At 39.7% G+C, this 18,313-nt stretch overlaps 1 protein-coding gene across 1 annotated transcript in view; it reads right to left on the bottom strand.

Moving 5' to 3' along the window:
* The window catches only part of Atp6v0d2 (ATPase H+ transporting V0 subunit d2), a 47,482-nt gene that overhangs the window by 2,893 nt on the left and 26,276 nt on the right, over positions 1-18,313 (bottom strand). The window contains exons 3-7 of the mRNA XM_031368769.1: positions 11,271-11,449; positions 9,300-9,379; positions 7,665-7,742; positions 1,955-2,131; positions 429-503 (exon numbers count right to left, since the gene is read on the bottom strand). Of these exons, the coding sequence (XP_031224629.1) occupies positions 429-503; positions 1,955-2,131; positions 7,665-7,742; positions 9,300-9,379; positions 11,271-11,449 (589 nt within the window). The remainder of the gene's footprint in view (positions 1-428; positions 504-1,954; positions 2,132-7,664; positions 7,743-9,299; positions 9,380-11,270; positions 11,450-18,313) is intronic.

The following is an 18,313-nucleotide window of genomic DNA, read 5'->3' as shown; positions in this document are numbered from 1 at the left end:
TATGAAAAGGGAATAATCTAGGCCCTGGGTCTCGATATGAATAATTCCCATGTGGATACAGTTATAACTGCATTTTAACCGTGGAAAACCCGTTCTTACAGATTCTGTGAATTAGGGAGTGAGAGAAACCAAACTGAGAAAAAAGTCTGTGAGGACGCCCTGGCTTTTCTTTTCCACTTCACTAATTATGCAAAAGCCACTTCTACAGCTTCCACTAAACACACACTCTTCACAGGACAATTTATGTGAAACTATATGCAGGGCACTGGAAGGAAGTGAAAATATACGTTGTTTATGGAAATGCGTCAATTGTCCTGATAAAATATAAAAAGAAATTTTATGTGAGGGATATATTTAAAGCCCATGATAACAACAACAGTAACAATGACAAGAGCACATAAATGATAACATTTCTGCTTCCACTGTACCTCTCGTTCATAGAAAACATCTTCCAGTGTTTTTGCCCCAGTGCCACCGACAGCGTCAAACAAAGGCTTGTAAACCTTAAAAACAAAGCCAAGAGTTTAAATGTAAGGGATTTTTCAGTTTTTACAAGTGCATATAAGTATATCTTCTTAGCAATATATTGCTGGTGTGTGTGTATGTGTGTGTGTATGCATGTGCGTGCATGTGTATGTATATGTGTGTATGCATGTGCGTGCATGTGTATGTGTATGTGTATATGTGTGTGTATGTGTGTGTGTATGTGTGTGTGTATGTGTGTGTGTGTATGCATGTGCATGTGTGTATGTGTGTGTGTATGCATGTGCGTGCATGTGTATGTATATGTGTGTATGTGTGTGTATGTGTATGTATGTGTGTGTACGTATGTGTGTGTATGTGTGTGTGTGTTCATGTGTGTGTATATGCATGTGCGTGCACGTGTATGTGTGTGTGAGTATGTGTATGTGTGTGTATGTGTGTGTGTATGTGTATGTACATGTGTGTGTATGTGTGTGTGTGTATGCATGTGCGTGCATGTGTATGTGTATATGTGTGTGTATGTGTGTGTGTATGTGTGTGTGTATGTGTGTGTGTGTGTATATATGTGTGTGTATGTGTGTGTGTATGTGTGTGTGTGTATGTGTGTGTATGCATGTGCGTGCATGTGCATGTCTGTGCGTGTGTGTATGTGTGTGTGTATGTGTATGTGTGTATGCATGTGCGTGCGCATGCTCTAACTGAAGGCCTGAAGGTTTTGATCAGGTCTTTGACATCCTGACAACCCCTCACCCAGTAAAATATCCAAACAACCAAAGAGATGGTAGAAATGTCCCCTTTCTCACTTTCTCACCTATTCCAGGCTACAAGTATAGGGCAAAAGCTACGTTTTTCTCATCGTACATTGACATTTTCACATGTAAATGCATCAGTCTCAGTGAACTCTTACAGTTTGACCAGTATCGGTTTGCAAGCTCCTTGAGACAGCAACTGATACACCTCAAGGAAATTTCAAGTGCAGAAAGTGTGGAAACTGGGGAGAAGCCTAAATTTTAATATGATAGTAAAGAGTTGCCCTCAATTACGTTAAGAAGGTTTAACCATATTCTCTTGTAGTCCCTGTGGTTATTCTGTCCTGCCTCTTGTTTCTTCGGTGGGTACTTGAAAGGAGCACTGGGGTCGAGCTCTTTTAGATAGTTTTGACATGAACTCCCACTTCCAGAAGCTTGCCTTGGCCTCTTGGGAAACTTGCTTTAAGAGGTACTTCAAGAAGTGCTCAGATAACCACTCCTGGGAGATTTAAACAAGGGCTTTCTTGGCAGGATTCTTAAAAGACACCAGCTTGGACTGGAAATTTGAAGTGTTTCTCTGGGAGGCATAATTACTGCAAGAGGCTCTGCTGGCTGCCATCTGGGTATAGCTTTGGATGAAGCATCTAAATGGATGTGCGAGCTTCTAAAGGGCCTGTGCTGGAGTAATGCAAGACACTCGGGGTGCTGGTGAAGTCACTTACTCCATAATTATCTGCCACTCTCTTCATCTGCTCAAAGTCTTCAGCTTGAGCCAACAACCGCAGCCCCTCCGGATAGAGCTTGCCGCAGGTGGGGAAGAGGGTCTCCCGGTCTTCTTTGCTCAGCTCAGTGCCAAATGAGTTCAGAGTGATGATTAAAGCGCGTCTGTCGGCCTCAAACTGAATGCAAAAGACATAAGGCAGCAGATCTAGTCATCATTTTACACCACAAGCTACATGCAGAATTGCATCTCTGAAGTGATCTGCCGTCCGCGTCTAATTACAAAGTAGGCATGCGTTACTAGCATCCCTTTAGCCTCCTCTCGAAAGGGAAAATTTGTTTGCTAAGGGAGGCCGTGCAGCCCCAGGGACAACCTATGACTCTTAAAACTCTACCAAAGCTTTCTTTCCCAGGTTCCTTGCAGTGAGTCAACTCACATGTTGTTTTCATGATATTACCAGAGTCATCAATGTATTTTCCATGAAGGTGAGAATAAATGCCAGGATCGTGTAGTCATGGAGGGAGTAAGTCATTGCGAGGGAATACATGTGCTGGGGTGTGTGAACAGCAGCAAAAGCGCGCATCTCTCCATGTTATCTACCCCTTCTCATCGTGCCTGTCATTGTTCATTGTTTGTGATGCTGAGGATCCGATCTAGGGCCTCACACGCTAGCTTTACCATCGAGCCACATCCAGAGCCTTATTTATTTATTTTATGTAATTAAATTTTATATTTTACACCATCTGTATTTTCATGATTTGGATTTTTTAAATGACCTGCCATCTCTGATTCTGTGGCTAAGAATCCCGTGTCTTGGGGTGATTTGTCTTCCTTACAAGGCCGGATTTCTTAGGATCCTTAAGTAGGTCAGTGTGTACTCACGACCTGTGCCGAACACCGTAGGCCTCTGAACTCCTATTCCATCAACCCTGCTTCCTGAAGTCCTGCTGCCTTTCTTAAGATTTCTTTCCTATTCCTTTGTTCCTCATGTTTCTGCTTTCTCTCAGTTTTTCTCATATCTGCATTAACTATTCCATCTTCCTCTTTTTTATCATGAAAAAAAATAGTATATATATTATATGTATACTATACATTATATATGTATATATGGTATATGTAGTACATATGCTATATATCATATATTTACATAAATATATACACATATATTTATAACCCACTGAGTCCAATTTGTAGTCCTATATACAAATGGGTATGGGCCATCCACTGGGGTATGGGGAATCTACCAATGACCACATCATCCTCTTATAGAGAAAGAACTCTCCTCCAGCAGCCACACCAACTGCCAATAGTTCCTCAGCTAGAGGTGGTCCTCAGGGCCTCTTCTTTACTCCATCCTGACATTTAAAACTGAGATGATATTATGCAGGTCTGTACAGGTAACCACAACTATCATAAGTTCACATGAGTAACAGCTATGTCATGTCCAGACAAAAGCATTTCGTGGGTTCTTCCCCACCCCAGCTCTTATAACTTCCTTCCCAGGCCCCATCTACTCCCTTAAGGGCCTCACCTTTTATGCTGGGAATTCTTCTTGACGTCGTTGAAATACTTTGTACTTGCTATGCCATTTTCAAGTCTGTCCCCGTATTTTTCCACTCACTTCCTACTCTTAACTCTTGGAAGGACCATGTCTTTTTTTATTCGTTGCTCATTTCTGGACTCAATGCCTGCTGCAGAGGAGTGTTTAAACTATCTACCGAATCTAACAGAACAGTCTGTTTGATTTCATCACTTTTGAATTGTCTACAACATTTGCTACACTGATGCTACTTGAAGTCATGGCTCAGTAGCTTTGACGTCAATGGGAAAAATGCAGAATCTCAAGCCATAGTCTAAGGTTAAACCAATGGAACTATGATTTGCCCTTTAAGAGTCCATGGCTGTTCACCAGCACAAGAAAGCTGAAAAGACTGGCTGTGTGCTGCTCTTCATTACTCTCCACATTTACTAGCTAGTGACAAAGCCAGGCATGCAACAGCTCTAATGGAACGCTTCTGTTAGAACAGGTGTTTCTTGTCACCAGGGGAGTGAGTGAGTGTTCCCACTGGTCCTTTTGATTAGTCTCATGGAAATTATGGGTGGGTCAAAAGCAGGGTAGCTTTATATGGAAGCAAACACAGTTACAATCTGGCTCCTGCAGTCCTGTAAATCATCTTAGAACTTCCAGGGATAAGACAAGAAATGAAAGTGGGATTGTTCGTGACAATAAGAATCCTTGAATTAAATAGCATGTGGGTAGTAGTCCCAGCTATTCTTTCTAGTTGTAAAGTGTTAGAACTTTAAAGGAGGAACTAGGACTGGCTAAGCAGTGTTGCAGGCATCAAGATAGCAGAGGCCCCACCAGAGGAGACAGCTGCTGGCGGGAGCACGGGGTGTTTGGAGGATGGTCACAACTTAAACTCAGGTATAAATAAGCTATTGGAAAACAGAATAAACAGGTAGACGGGGAGAAATCAGGTTAAGAAAAGAAGACTTTGAACATAATGGATTATCCAAATAGTCCACTCATTTCCTTTGTTATTAGTGCATTTCAGCTTTTAAGCACATGTTCCATTCCATATCCCTGCATGCTGAAATGCTGGAGCACTGAGGAGGAAGGGCTGTTCCCATAAAGAGCCTTTTTTTATTTTCTCATAACACGTGCTTCTATTTCCTGCCTATTTGGATGTTTTCTTTTGAATTCTTTTTATACTTTAATGTTCTTTTTTCCTTGAGTTTGAAAGCTCTTGGCATGAACACAAGTCTCATAGGGAAAATGACTATAATTTAAAAAGTTTAAAAACATATTCTTTGATCATCCGTAAGCACAGTCTGACACAGCCTGAGATTACAGAAGATTCTCCTCCTTCCCCTTTCCCTTTCTTTCTCCCCGCTCTTTATATTCTCTTCTCTCTCTTATTTTCTCCCCCTCCTCTGCAGGGCTGGGTTTCAAACCTGGAGACCTGTACCTTCTAGATAAGCACTCTCCCTCTGAAATACATTCTCAACTCTTTAATGCTGTCTTCTACTGCAGTAAGTTTTTTGCAGTCAGTCTCCCATTAACGGACATTCAAGACCATATATATGGAATATGGTATAAGTTGAAGTGCTCTGTAGCTGCAGAAATATAAAGTGGCCAAGTATGTGATCTTCAATACATACACAACAGACTACTCTCATCTGATCATAATTTTTAAAAAGTTGTAAATTCTTGCCATGTGGAGCTGATATTTCTGTGTAAACATATAAAGAGAGTTCTATGCGATTTGTATTCTTGGAGTAGGAAAGAAAATACAAGAACATTAGGTATCTAGTAGTTCAAATTTTTCTACACGATTGAGAATCACAAAGGCATACTTCTTACATATTCTTGTTACTACAGGTTATGGAACAGAATATTGCTCATGAATTAGTACATTTTACACACAAAAGAACTGTGGGTGCTGAAGCAATATGCACCTTAGATAAGTATATAAGAAGTGAATCTAAACTTCTCAGGCTTAAATCCTGACATTGACTTTTACTAATAATATGCTGCTAGGGAAGTGTTTAGCCATCTGTGTGCCTCAGGTGCCCCTTTTGAAAGATAGGCTCTAAAATATCAGTCTTGAAGTCCAAGGGAGTTCATTTATACAAAGCACTGGCATATAGAAATCTAGTATATAGTAATACTAAGTTTTGGATTTCTGTTTTTGTCTTTTTTTCCTTTTAAGTATTCATGGTAGTTTAAATAAGATTGGCTCCATAGGCCATATTTGAGTGCTTAGTCACCAGAGAGTAACACTATTTGAAAAGAATTAGGTGTGGTCTTGTTGAAGGAAGTGTGTCATCAGGGCTAGGCTTTGAGGTTTCAGAAGCCCACGTCAAGCCCAGAGACTCTCCCCTCCCCTCCTCTCCTCTCCTCTCCTCTCCTCTCCTCTCCTCCCTTTTCCTCTCTTCTCCTCTCCCCTCTCCCCTCCCCTTCTCTCTCCCCTCCCCTCCTTCCTCCCCCTCCTCTCTCCTCCCGTGTCTTCTCCCCTCCCCCCTTTCTCTGTGGATCAGAATACAGTTCTCAGTTACTGCTCCAGCATCTGTCTTCATGCCCCTGTGATTCCTGCCATGATGACAATGGGCTAGACCTTAGAGACTGTCAGCAGACCCCTAATTTAAATCTTTCTCTGATAATTGCCTTGGTCATGGTGTCTCTGCACCGCAGTAGAACACTGACCAAGAAGGTGTTGAAGACTGAACTGAGGAACTCATGAATTTTTGGTTAAGGTGCTACATCTGAGTTATATCCTCAGGACAGTGTTGTCTGGTAAGACTCATTACAAATTTTTTATAAGTTTGCAGATTTTATGAAAACTTTTATGTTACATATTTCTGAGCATAGATTGATACACCTTTACTAAACCAACAAAATCATACCAACTGGACAGTGTAGTTTGGAACTATGGATGAAATGGTGAGCAGTCAAATCTATGTGAAGAAAGACAACCACTGCCTGAGATTACTATATTCTTCATTATATAACCAGCATTGTCCAAGAGAGACTAGCTCACTTGTGACATTGTGTCATGAAAAAGTGTTTTTATTTGTTAAATTCCATATTTTTATGCTTTTTCAGACACAAGTTAGACTTATTTCAAGAACTGTTTGGCTTTAAGTATTTCAACAAGGAATAACAAAGTAACTTTATTTATAAAATTGCAATGCGTATATATTTTGAGAACTAATATATGAAAAGCAGTTTCAGAATTGTATTAAAAATATATGCAAATACCATGTGTAAGTTTTTTATTTTTTGCCTAAAGGATAGTGCTTAATAGATTTTTCTTGAAACCAGAAGTACCCTCCCCCCCTTTTTTTAAAAAGAGAATACAAGTATTCCTTAGGCAAAACTTAGTTTCAAAGGGCAAAATAAGGTTAGAAAACATCAAAGAGGTATTCCTTTCATCTATCAAGAGGATTAGAAAGCCAGGAAGAGATGTCTGTTAAATACAATCTGGGACGAACACCAGCCTTACTTGATGTTCACCCCAATCTCCCATTCATTTAGATGCCAATTTTCTGTCATGAGTACCTCTGAGCATGGGTGGGATCTTTGGTGATACAATGAAGGTTTAAAAGGATATAACATCAACTTCAGGGAAGACACTGATGTGGAGTTATACACACATAATCAAATTCCTGCTGATTGCATTTTAACTATGTACTTCCTACTGAAAGCTGCAGTGGTGGAGCTGAGCTTGCCTTTGTTTAAGATCTGGATAAGGATTAGGCCTCTGTGAGAGGCATGATGGACTGCAGTGCCAACCTGTAGGATGTCCTTCTGCTCAATGTTCCATCTTTGGAGCGAATTTGATTGGGTGTTGTAAGAATATTTGTAATCAATCAGTTGTTAGTAGTATACAAAATGTTTACTGAATTGTAATCTACTTTTTACATATCCATCAACATGAATCATAACCACACATTTATAGTCATTGTGTTTGGTTGATTTGTGCACTGCTAGAAATAGAACCCAAGTAACCATACGTGTTACTAAAGTGTTCAACCACCAAGCTACAATGTTGGCTTCTAAGAAAATGGTACTCTTAAGACATCACATGATATTGCTTATTGAATTTTCAGGTAACTTCTAAGATAAAAGACAATCCATCATGGTCAAAGCAAGGACAAGTATGTAAACTCATTATTTGGCAAAGGCAGAGCCAATGGCTCCTTCTTACCTCAAGAATGGGACACATAACGTCTGCCGTGACATCACCATGATCCTTGCAGAATTTGTAGAATGCCTCAAGGTAAGACTTAGAAAGAAGGAATATTTTTAACAATGAAATGAGTACTTTTCCTTCTAGAAATCTTTTCATAGCCTATAAAATGCTTTACTGGAAACTGTATTGTTTCTACCATAGGATATTCTGTAGTGAATTTAATAGATATTTGATATATCCATGGCCAGACTGAAGATAAAAACACCGTAAAAGAACAAAATTGTACTTATCACAATGTCTAATTACTTAACAATCATTTTTTTGTACTATTCTTGGATTATTTTATGTAGTTGATTCCAGCTATTCTAACAAGAGTGCCAAGTCCTTCTCTGAGCTCTGTAAATGATTTAGTAACTCTGATATTAAATCTAGTAAGACGCATTGGTTTTGACTGTGGGAATACATTGGAAAAGCAGAGTCTAGGTTGTAAGGTTAGACTGCTTGTGTTTGCATTCCAGCTCCAATACTTCATTAACTCAGTACTAAGTTCACTGTTTCTGCAAAAGAAAGCCTCATCTCTCCAGGTCCCTCAGGTTGATACGAGGACCAAGAATTGTACAAATCTTGTGAGTTTGCTATTAGAATGGGTGAATTAAAGCCCGTGAACTGCTTAGAACCTTATGTTCTGTTTGTTATGTCTCATGAATGCTCATGTCTCTCTCTCTCTCTCTCTCTCTCTCTCTCTCTCTCTCTCTCTCTCTCTCTCTCTCTTACAGAATAGAATAGAGTTTATTTAGGGCATGGGAAGGGGAGTTAAGAAGGTAACAGAGGCAGAGAAAGGCAGAGAGAAGGAAAGAGTAGAGAAGTAGGGGATGACCATGACCACGTGGAGAGAGGGGGAAGGGAATGGAGAGAGAGGGGGAACAAAGGGGCAAGAGGCCAGGGAGAGAAGCAGGAGTTAGGACTCAAGTGTCTCTTTATAAAACAAAAGGGCTGCATATAATCAAATACTATTGAGAGGACCATGTATTTGAGCTTAATATAGTATTTTCATACCATAATATTACATGTTAGTTTATGACAGTGCACACTAGCAAATTTTGCTCAGCTTAGAGTACACAGTCTTCTCTAACGGTGGCAACACAATTCAGACAATCAGATCATGCAGTGTTAAATATGACATAGATTCTACCAGTTGGTAATGCTGACATGGGTTTAATTATCTGTACATCTGCATGTACAGATAATTAAAAGATTCACAGTTCTGAAACAAGTTCTATAGCAGAGACAGACACTATAAACAGAATGCCAACTGTGTATGCCAGTTGCCTTTGATATAGGTTTCCTCACATATTTATCTACCCATTTACCATCATCTAACCCAAAATGTTGCATTCAAGGCACTAGGCACAGAACAAAGAATACAGAAGAATAAGATATGCTATTTATTCTTAAAAATCTTGCTGGATAAGAAAAACTGACATACATGTATATAACTAAAAATAAAGCCAAAACAATACAGGCAATATTCCAAATAGGACTCCTTTAATAATTGTAGAAGTTGGCCAATGGGTAAAGTAACTTTGTTAATAATGAACTCCAACTCTATTATATTATGCAATCAAAAAACACATTTGGGAAAACCATTACCTTGTATAGTTTATTGCGCAGTAATTCAATATTCAGTTCATCAAGAGTGTTTTCAGACATGCAATCTTGGAAGAATGGAGCTGAAAGAAAAAGGATATAAATCACAAGCCAGAGTACAAACCTGTTATTCATCATGCATTGACTGTGTGGGAACCCTTGACACTGCTTGCTGTACCAAACAGTAGATACACATTACCTCATTTAATCTTCACAGAACCTTGGAAATAGTCATTGAAGGCTAACGTTTTGAAATTCCCTATATCCTATCATAACCTTATAGCAATATTTAACATCTGTACCCTTCTAGGCTCATTGTTTTACTAATACTATGTTTAAACTAAATTTCAAAACTGTTATACTACAATATAAAATGAGGATGTTGGGGTAAACTAAATTACCCAAGTCATTATACAGGGACCTCGCAGAGCTTTGCTTCATATTCACAGCTCATTTATTCCAGACTTACCTTGTTCCCACCAGGTTTGTACTACCCGAGTCTCAGATACATAAAGGTCACCCAGATACCAAAAGGCCCTTGACTTTTTTCTAACATATCTCTTTGAAGGGTAGCTATTTTGAGTCAGAGTGTGGGTTCATGTGTAGGGCATGTTCTTAGGATGCAAAATACCCTGCTCTCCAAATTAATTCTTTTATTTTGGTACTTACATTTTTTATATTTATGTGTATTTTGTCTGTAGAATACACATATATTTTTGTGTATGTAGAGACCTGAAAAGGTTGTTGGCTCCCTGTAACTACAGTTATAGATAGTTTGAATGAGTGATAGAAATTGAACCCAGGTCCTCCAGAATGGCTGCCAGTGCTGACTAATGAGACATTTCTTTAGCCGCTGTTCCCCAAATTAAAATGAAAGTTCATTTGCTGATGATCAACAATGAATTACTACCATTCTAGATTTCCTGACAGTAATAGTTAATGCATGAAAACTTCCCCTTTAACATTTTGAACAATGACATTATTATCAGAACCAAATTATAATAAAATTAAGTCATCTCATAACTGATCTAGATAATTTCATAGAAAGTCCCAAGTGGCTCATAACAATGACATTTCTATACTTCATAAAACAAAATGCTCCCTAGATTATGACCTGAATTAGATAAGAGTTTAATATAAAAGAATAAAGAACTAATTGTATAAAACACAGAAAAGAAACCGATAGTTTGAGAACTCACAAGTTCATTTAAATTCTATGAGCTGGTAGGATTTGGAAGTTGGGATATGAGCCCCATCCCCTTCCCTAATCTGAATGGTAATCAATGACAAAGGCCAGGTCACCTCACCCAGCCTTCACCTGAGAAACAAGAATACAAGGTTAGCTAACCTTATCTATTTTTCTATTGGGTCTTGTATACTTGTGCTTTATGTATATTTCTGTACATGTGCACAGGTGCCCATACGTGTGTGTGTGTCTGTGTGTGTGTGTATACAAGTGGAAGCCAGAGGGCACTTTAGGTGCAGTTCCTTAAGAGCCACCCACCTTGGTTTTAAGATAGAGTCTTTCACTGGCCTGAAGCTTGTCAAGTCCAAGTGGTCCAGCAAGTCCTATGGCTCTGCCTCTCCAGTGCTGGATTAGAGGAATGTGCCTCAACACTTGTGTTTTCTTTACAAGGGTTCTGAGGCTCAAACGCAAGTCCTTATGCCTGTAGGACAAGTGGTTTACCAACTGAGCAATCTCCCCAGGCCTAGATGCTTCTTTTTGCTGTGATATGTTCTTTGTTTTCATGAAGCAGGGTCTCTCTGTATAACCACACAGATCTCAGATGTCCCACCTTCCTGCCTTAACCTTTCAAATATGTATGTGCCACCATGTCCAGCTCAGAGAGTCTGTACACAGATATGAATCTGAATACTATAAAACTGCATTCATAAAAATGTTGCATATTGAAGATGCATTTTCTAATGTCTCTGCTAACATGCCCAGGCCATTTCACAAATATGTATTCATACCTAATGGTGTTTCAACCAGCACAGCCTTGAAGAGATCTGAGGTGGTCTCTGCAATGTTGACAGCTTCCATCTCTGTGAAACGGCCCAGTGGGTGACACTTGGCTAGAACTTCTTTCACGGATTTCTTTTGCAATGCCCCATTCATCAGTAGAATTATGTTGTCTATCATATAGCTGCATCTGGAATAGTACTCAAGTATTAGAAAAAGCACACACACACACACACACACACACACACACACACACACACACACACAAAACACCTTTGTCTGAACCACTGGGTCATGAGGGATAAGGGGAGGAGCTTCAGCATTAAGAACAATGGTGGATGCTGAATGTTTTTCAACTATAGGGAGTGTTAGTGTTATGGTCTGTGTGTTTAATATTCAAATGATAGAAGAGGTAAAAACTTACCTGAAGAATGTGGTGCCTTTCAAACGTTTTTTTTTTTTTAATTGATCTACATAAGATCGCTGTGATGTTGGCACTGTTAGTATCTCCATTTTCCTGGTGAAGGAACCAGAGGCCCAGATAGATGCAAATATAATCAATGATAGCAGCTATAGTTAACAAGTAGAAAAGCTGAGGTCCAAACTCAGGTAGTCTGCTTGTAGGACACTGTTTTTTTAAATCCTTGTATTATGTTGCTTTTAGTGTTTAGCACCACAAGTAGATTGGGGAGCTCTTGGATGAGAAGAGACAGTGTGAGAAGAAGACTGTTTCAGTGTGTACAAATATTTTGGACAGAATGAATCATACCCAAGAAGATGCTAGGAAGCTTCAGAAGTATAACCTAAAGACAACTAGAGGCAGGAAAAGGGCAGGTTAAAGCTAGAGAGCAAAGTGCTGACAAGGATTAAGCCTACTCCCTTGAAAGTGTGTATGCTGACTAGTTTATGTCTGCTTGACACAATCTGGAGTCATCTAAGAGGAAGGACCCTCAATTGGGAGAAATACTTCCATAAGACTGAGCTGTAGTCAAACCTGTAGGACATTTTGTCAATTACTGATTGATGTAAGAGGGCTGTCTCTGGGCTAGATGTCTTGAGTTCTGTAAGAAAGCAGGCTAAGCAAACAAGAAAACAGCATCCCTCTATGGCCTCTGCATCAGCTTCTGCCTCCAGGTTCCTGCTCAGCTTCAGTTCCTGCCTTAGCTTCCCTCATGGACTATAACATTCAGGGTATGTAAGCCAAATAAATCCTTTTCTATCTTCATTTGATCATGGCATTTTGTCACAGCAATAGAAACTCTATTGCACGGGTTACAGGCATACTGTGCACCAATTCATTTCGAGCTGGAAAAGCAAGTCTTTTTTTCTCCTGAAAGTCTACAGTCTACCCCACTGAGAATTCTAACTAGCATTCTTGAAGGAGACAGTTTGTAAAGTGTTCACTCTGTACAACTGTAGAAGGAATCTCACCATTTAAGGGCTGAAGAATATGGAATAGAATGGCCAAATGGGAAGAGAGCCAGGACAATGAGCTCCAAAAAGCTCTACAAAGTTATAAGGAGATGTTATAGAGTATCATTGAACACAGGCACATTAAAGTAGACACTGACACAGGCATCCATAGGTTATAGCAACTAAGAGCCCATCTGAGATAGTAAAAGCACTCAGAGAAGTATGCTTGTGGGAGAAGAAAGACAGGCAGAGCCTCATCAGTGTATGCTTAAAGAGATGGAAAAAGAGAAGGCCAGCAAGAGAGAGAAAGAGAGAGAGAGAGAGTTCATACCACAAGCTGACCTTAACGTAAGGGGAAATAGCCTTGTAGTGACAGGAGCCTTATGATTTAGGTTAGTATTTGTTTCAGCATAGAGAAGAGAGGGTGTGTGTTGTCATGGGAGAAGAAGCAGCGGAGAGAGTGAGGTGGTAGATTGGAGGAGGCAAGGGACAGTCCACTGATGAGTGGACAGAGGACCTCTAGTTTAACAGTGGTGGAAGACTGCATCATTGCCTCAACAGAGATTTGAAAAGTGATAGCTTGCCATTGATTACAGTGAACCTGGACTCTTGGAAATGCTATTGCTGAGCCCTGTGCATGAGTTACAGGCTTACTGAGCATCAATTCGTTTAGAGCTGGAAAAGCAAGCCTTCTTTGCTCTGGAAAGACTACAGTCTACCCCACTGAGAATTCTAACTAGCATTCTTGAAGGAGACAATTATCCCTTCATAAAAAGCACTTGACTGTAAAGTTTCGTTACCTCCCAAACAGCAGTACCAAATTTAGGCTTTGTGAAATCTTAGAATCCACTTTATCTGTTGAAAATGACTCTAGCATGGCTTCATTTATTTAACTGTCCCTCTAGGCTCGAAAGAAATTACCTGATAAAGAATTTGCTACCTCTTAATAGTCGTTGGTAAGATTTGGGCACTTGGTTTTCCCCACGGCATCTCTGAAATATAACAGCGTATGTACAGCTGACGTTCTGCAGCTTAAGTCAGTGGTATGAAGAGGATTTGCCCACATGTAATGTCCTGCAGAGGGTGCATAAATGTGTGTATTGTATGTGTGTATGTTTCTGCTACTATAGAAGTTGGCTTCCTATCAAAAAGAAGAAGGGAAGTACTGATTGGATTGAATTTTATTTCAACTTACTTTCTAAGTGGACTTGTGTCTCACATGGGGCAATAACACCAGCTCTCTTAGCATCCTTTAGGAAATGAACGATTAGGAGATATATGTGTACATATTACACATATATACCAGGTTCATCAACACCCTCAACCCTTGGACATGGGACAGTGATCAAAAGATAGACTACTTTCTACAGCCATAATATCTGTAAAGCCCCCTGGCTATTAACATGGTGGCTAGCTTCAAGATGCCTGGTTATCTACCTAGTTCAAACTCCTGCTTTAAATAATTGTGCTCATAGGTATGGTTATAGCCAGGATTAGTACTTACTCGGGTTGAGTAATTTTCACTTCTACTCATGGTCTACACCAATATCTTCATTTTTAGCCCCTTTCTAAGTCTATACCTCTGGTATTGGCATCTGGGAAAATAATGAAGACACCTAAAATCATGTTATAGTCATTCAACTTCAAAACGACTTTAAGTTGTTGCAAGAAGGTCATAGGTTGAGCATGGTGGAACACACCTCTAATGCTAGTGCATAGGGTCATGAAGGGAAGGGACCACAGGTTCGAGACCAAGTTGAGCCATATAGTGAGACCCTACTTCAAAATTGTAAGTAAATGTTAGTCATTGTAGAGTCTGTAGTACGTGCAAGCATTTTTGGGTGTTTTCTCTCAGGCCTCCTAACTGTCTACTGCAGAGACTTTAGCGCTCGGGGCATTGAGGTTAGAGCTGTGGAATATGGGGCTTCAGGTCATCCTTCTTGAATCTGGCAGCAACTTGTTAGCAGAAATGTCAACTTGCCTCTCTGTGAAACCTCTTTTCCATTCCAAATCTCCACCACTTCCTCAGGTTGTGTCAAATGCCTACACAGTGCTGCTTTGGGTAAATAAACAACCACTTTCAAAGCCAAGGCTTCAATTCCTTTATCCGGTTCAGATAAAACAACCGCTCAAGCCAGACAACACTTGCAGCATTTCCCTTTGGTCTCAGATTTCTTCTCTCTTCTTGGATTTTAACTTGTACTTTAACTTGTTTAGGAGTCTTGAAAACATATTTTTGTACAATAAGGACCAGATTCTGAGCTCACTGGACAGTGGCTGAATGTCAGCTCAGATTTATTTTTTACCGAGTTAGAGAAAGTTTCTTTGATTAATAAAAATGTTAATATTTCAGTATCATTGACAGCAAATGTGAAATGGCTGCCGTTTGCTAAGAACTGTGTGTGTGAGATAGAAAAGGACAAATGTTTTCTGGAAGGACAGCGAAGGGATTGTGACTGGGTGCTTGATGTGAAACTCCCAGAGAAAAAAGTAAAAGTGTTATGTGGGGGCAGGGAGAGGAGAGGAATGCTTTCTATGGAAGACACAGGTCAGTGATGATCTCTATGGTCTATGAACTTGATGATTGTGGAGTACTGATCAGGTGTGGTATAGGGTGTCTCACTGCTAGAATCTGTTTTATGAGGAGGCTCAGATTATTGGTGATCAGGAGGAAGGCTCATTGCATCCTATCAAGGGTAGATGTTAACATCATTTTGCATCTTTGATGTTGACTTGATTTCTGGGCTAAGGTAGCATATGCCAGGTTTCTCCAAAGTAAAACTGCTCCATCCATTCTCTTCATGTTGTATCTTTTGAATGTCTCGACATGCGGCATCCCTGAGAAGTGGCTATGACGATTTTACCCCTTAGTACAGAGTATCTTCAATAGTTCCAGAAATTTTTCAACAAGGGAGATTGTTTCTCCCTCACTTATTAATTAATTTAATCATTTGTTTGCAATGATATTAACCCATGATGCTTATTTTTTTACCTGGGATGGTAATCCAATGCGACTTCCTTTATTTTGTGGACAGATTGACCCAGCTTTGGCTACTCTGAGCTCTTTCACTTGGCCTGACGTTCCTTTCACATGCTTGTGTCATTGTGGCTTGGTTCTTAGCACTTCCTCCATTTCTGGCACTATAAAGTGGTCCAGGCTAATTCTGCACATTTCCTGTCCCAGCCCTAGAATCAGCTATTTCTCTGAGGAAACATTTTGGTCCTATTTTTGAGCAAATACTGCTAGAGCCAACATCTGGGTACTAGTTGGGCTTGCTAAGAGGACACTATTTCTGTTAGACCTTCTCAGTTGTGAGAATGAAGTACCTGTGTGTGTTCTAACCAAAAGATTCAGTACCCACTACTCAATACCAGCCACATTTTCCCTTCTGGTGTAGAAGCAAAATATTTGCAAACCTTTCCCTCTAAAGAAATGCGTTTCATGAGTTTCAAATTTATGGTTCTGAGAATATGGTCTTTGCTTCTTATAAGCACACATAGTTTTATTACGGATGTATAATGCAGAATAAAATAGACTCATGTTTTTAATTTACCCATTGTTGTTGTGAAGATTTAACGCAGGCCTCTGAGTTGCTGTAACAGTCTCGTGTCACTGAGCTATGCCCCAGGCTGTGATCTGAACTCTGATACTTCGTTTTGGTGCATGTGACTGCTCCATTTCCCATAGGCATCAAGATCACGTGACCTAGAGCCCAACCCAAATGCTTCTCCTTTGTTGCTCTTTTCTTTGCAATCTCTATTCTTTATCAGCAGCACCACTGCTTTCCTTCTTAAAGTGACAGAGACCTCCTTCTGTGTACAAGATCAAACACACAGTTTCATTCCTTGTGTACAGGCACTTGTGAAATTGGTCTATGATTACCTCTTCAGCAAAAGATAACTTAAAAGAAAGTATATATTTTAACGCATGGGGACATAGTCCTGTGTTGGATTGCTTGCCTAGCACGTACCAAAGTCTGGAATGTGACCCATAACACTGAATGGGGACAAAGGTGCTAGTTTTAGAAGAGGGAATAGGTCAGACCTCTGAAAAATGTTCTTGGGGCAGAATACTGACGGGGGACAAAGGTGCATGTTTTAGAAGAGAAAGTAGGTCAGACCTCTGAAGAATGTTCTTGGGGCAGAAATGAGACTTAGTATGATACACTGAGAAAGGTAGGAGCTCTAAGAGCTTCCTCAAATTGAGTGGGGCGAGGATGGCAACAGGAAGTGCCTGGCTATGGTGGGAGGAGCTATGGTGGGAGGGGCCATGGTGGGAGGGGCTATGGTGGGAAGGGCTCAGCAACTCACCCTTTGAAGGCACAGTGGAGTAGGGTAGAAAACTGAAGGGCTAACATAAACAAGTGTCAAAACAGAGGAGAATAGAACATTCTTTTGAACAAAGTTGGCACTACAAGACAAGAAGGGGAAGGCTTGGTAGGGCCACTGGGCAAATTAAAGTAAACCATGCATATCAAAGCGGTTTGTAAATCATAACAAGGTTGTCACATTAGAAGGAACCGAGGCATGGGAATAGATAAACATGATTCTAAGGCCAGTTCTGCCACTTAAAAGCTGGTTCACAAGTACTCCATTTCCTCAGCTTAAGAACAGAAATATTTATTCAATTTTCAATGGTTAGCCTCAGGATTAGTAATAATAAGAAAACACAGGAGTGTGCCTTCTATAAAATAAGGCCATGTACTCTGAGAAGAGATTTCCCTGTAAATTGGTCTCTGCAGACACAGAAGTAGAAACTCAAAAACCATATCTTTAATATGAAAAACTTGACAATGTTTATATACTTTTATTAAGCTTGAGGATTCCTCATATGTGGTTTTACATTTACTTCTAACTAAAAGAACACTTTCAAAATTCACCCTTTCTCTTGGTAGATGGACAGTGGGGATAAGGAGCTGAGCAGTCGGGTAGAAGGATGAGACATCCAAAAGACATAGTTCAGGGGCTTTTAATTCAGTTTAATCTATCCTTGGAATGTAGGAAGATACCAACTCCGCAAAGTTATCCTTTGACATCTACATGAATATTCCTGTCATCACACATACACATACTAACTAACAATAAAGAAAATAAAAATTCAAAAAGAACATGAGACAGTTATGTTTTGGGGAGATTAGCTTCAAGTGCTTGATTTATAAATATTTTGAAAAACCAGTTAACTCTCTCAGTTGCTGTCTCTGTTTCTGTGTCTCTGTGTCTGCATCTCTGCCTGTGTCTGTCTGTCTGTCTATCTGTCTGTCTGTCTGTCTCTCTCTCTCTCTCTCTCTCTGTGTGTGTGTGTGTGTGTGTGTGTGGCCAGTTTTGCACCTTTAAATTCTACATGTCTTTGGGTGGTCATTGTTCTAGACAACATTTTTTAAGTAAAAAGTTCAACATTCTCTATGTCTTTGGCAATAAAATTGTTAACTTTGAAAAATATTATTAAAGAACATTATATACATATGTGAAAATGTTACAATGACCTCATTATTTTGTGAAATTAAAATATGCCAATATAAAATATCCAAAGCAAAAAATGGCAATAGTGCATGCTAGTGGCTGCCTTCAATCACAGTCACTTTTGTACATAAACAGACTTGGACTTAGTTTTTTTTTTTTTTTTTTTTTTTTTTTTTTTTTT

Source organism: Mastomys coucha, unplaced genomic scaffold (assembly GCF_008632895.1).
Source record: "Mastomys coucha isolate ucsf_1 unplaced genomic scaffold, UCSF_Mcou_1 pScaffold14, whole genome shotgun sequence".
In the NCBI taxonomy this organism is placed as follows: Eukaryota; Metazoa; Chordata; class Mammalia; order Rodentia; family Muridae; genus Mastomys; species Mastomys coucha.
The sequence above is the reverse complement of the archived record's forward strand: the minus strand, read 5'-3'. Positions and strand labels throughout refer to the sequence as shown.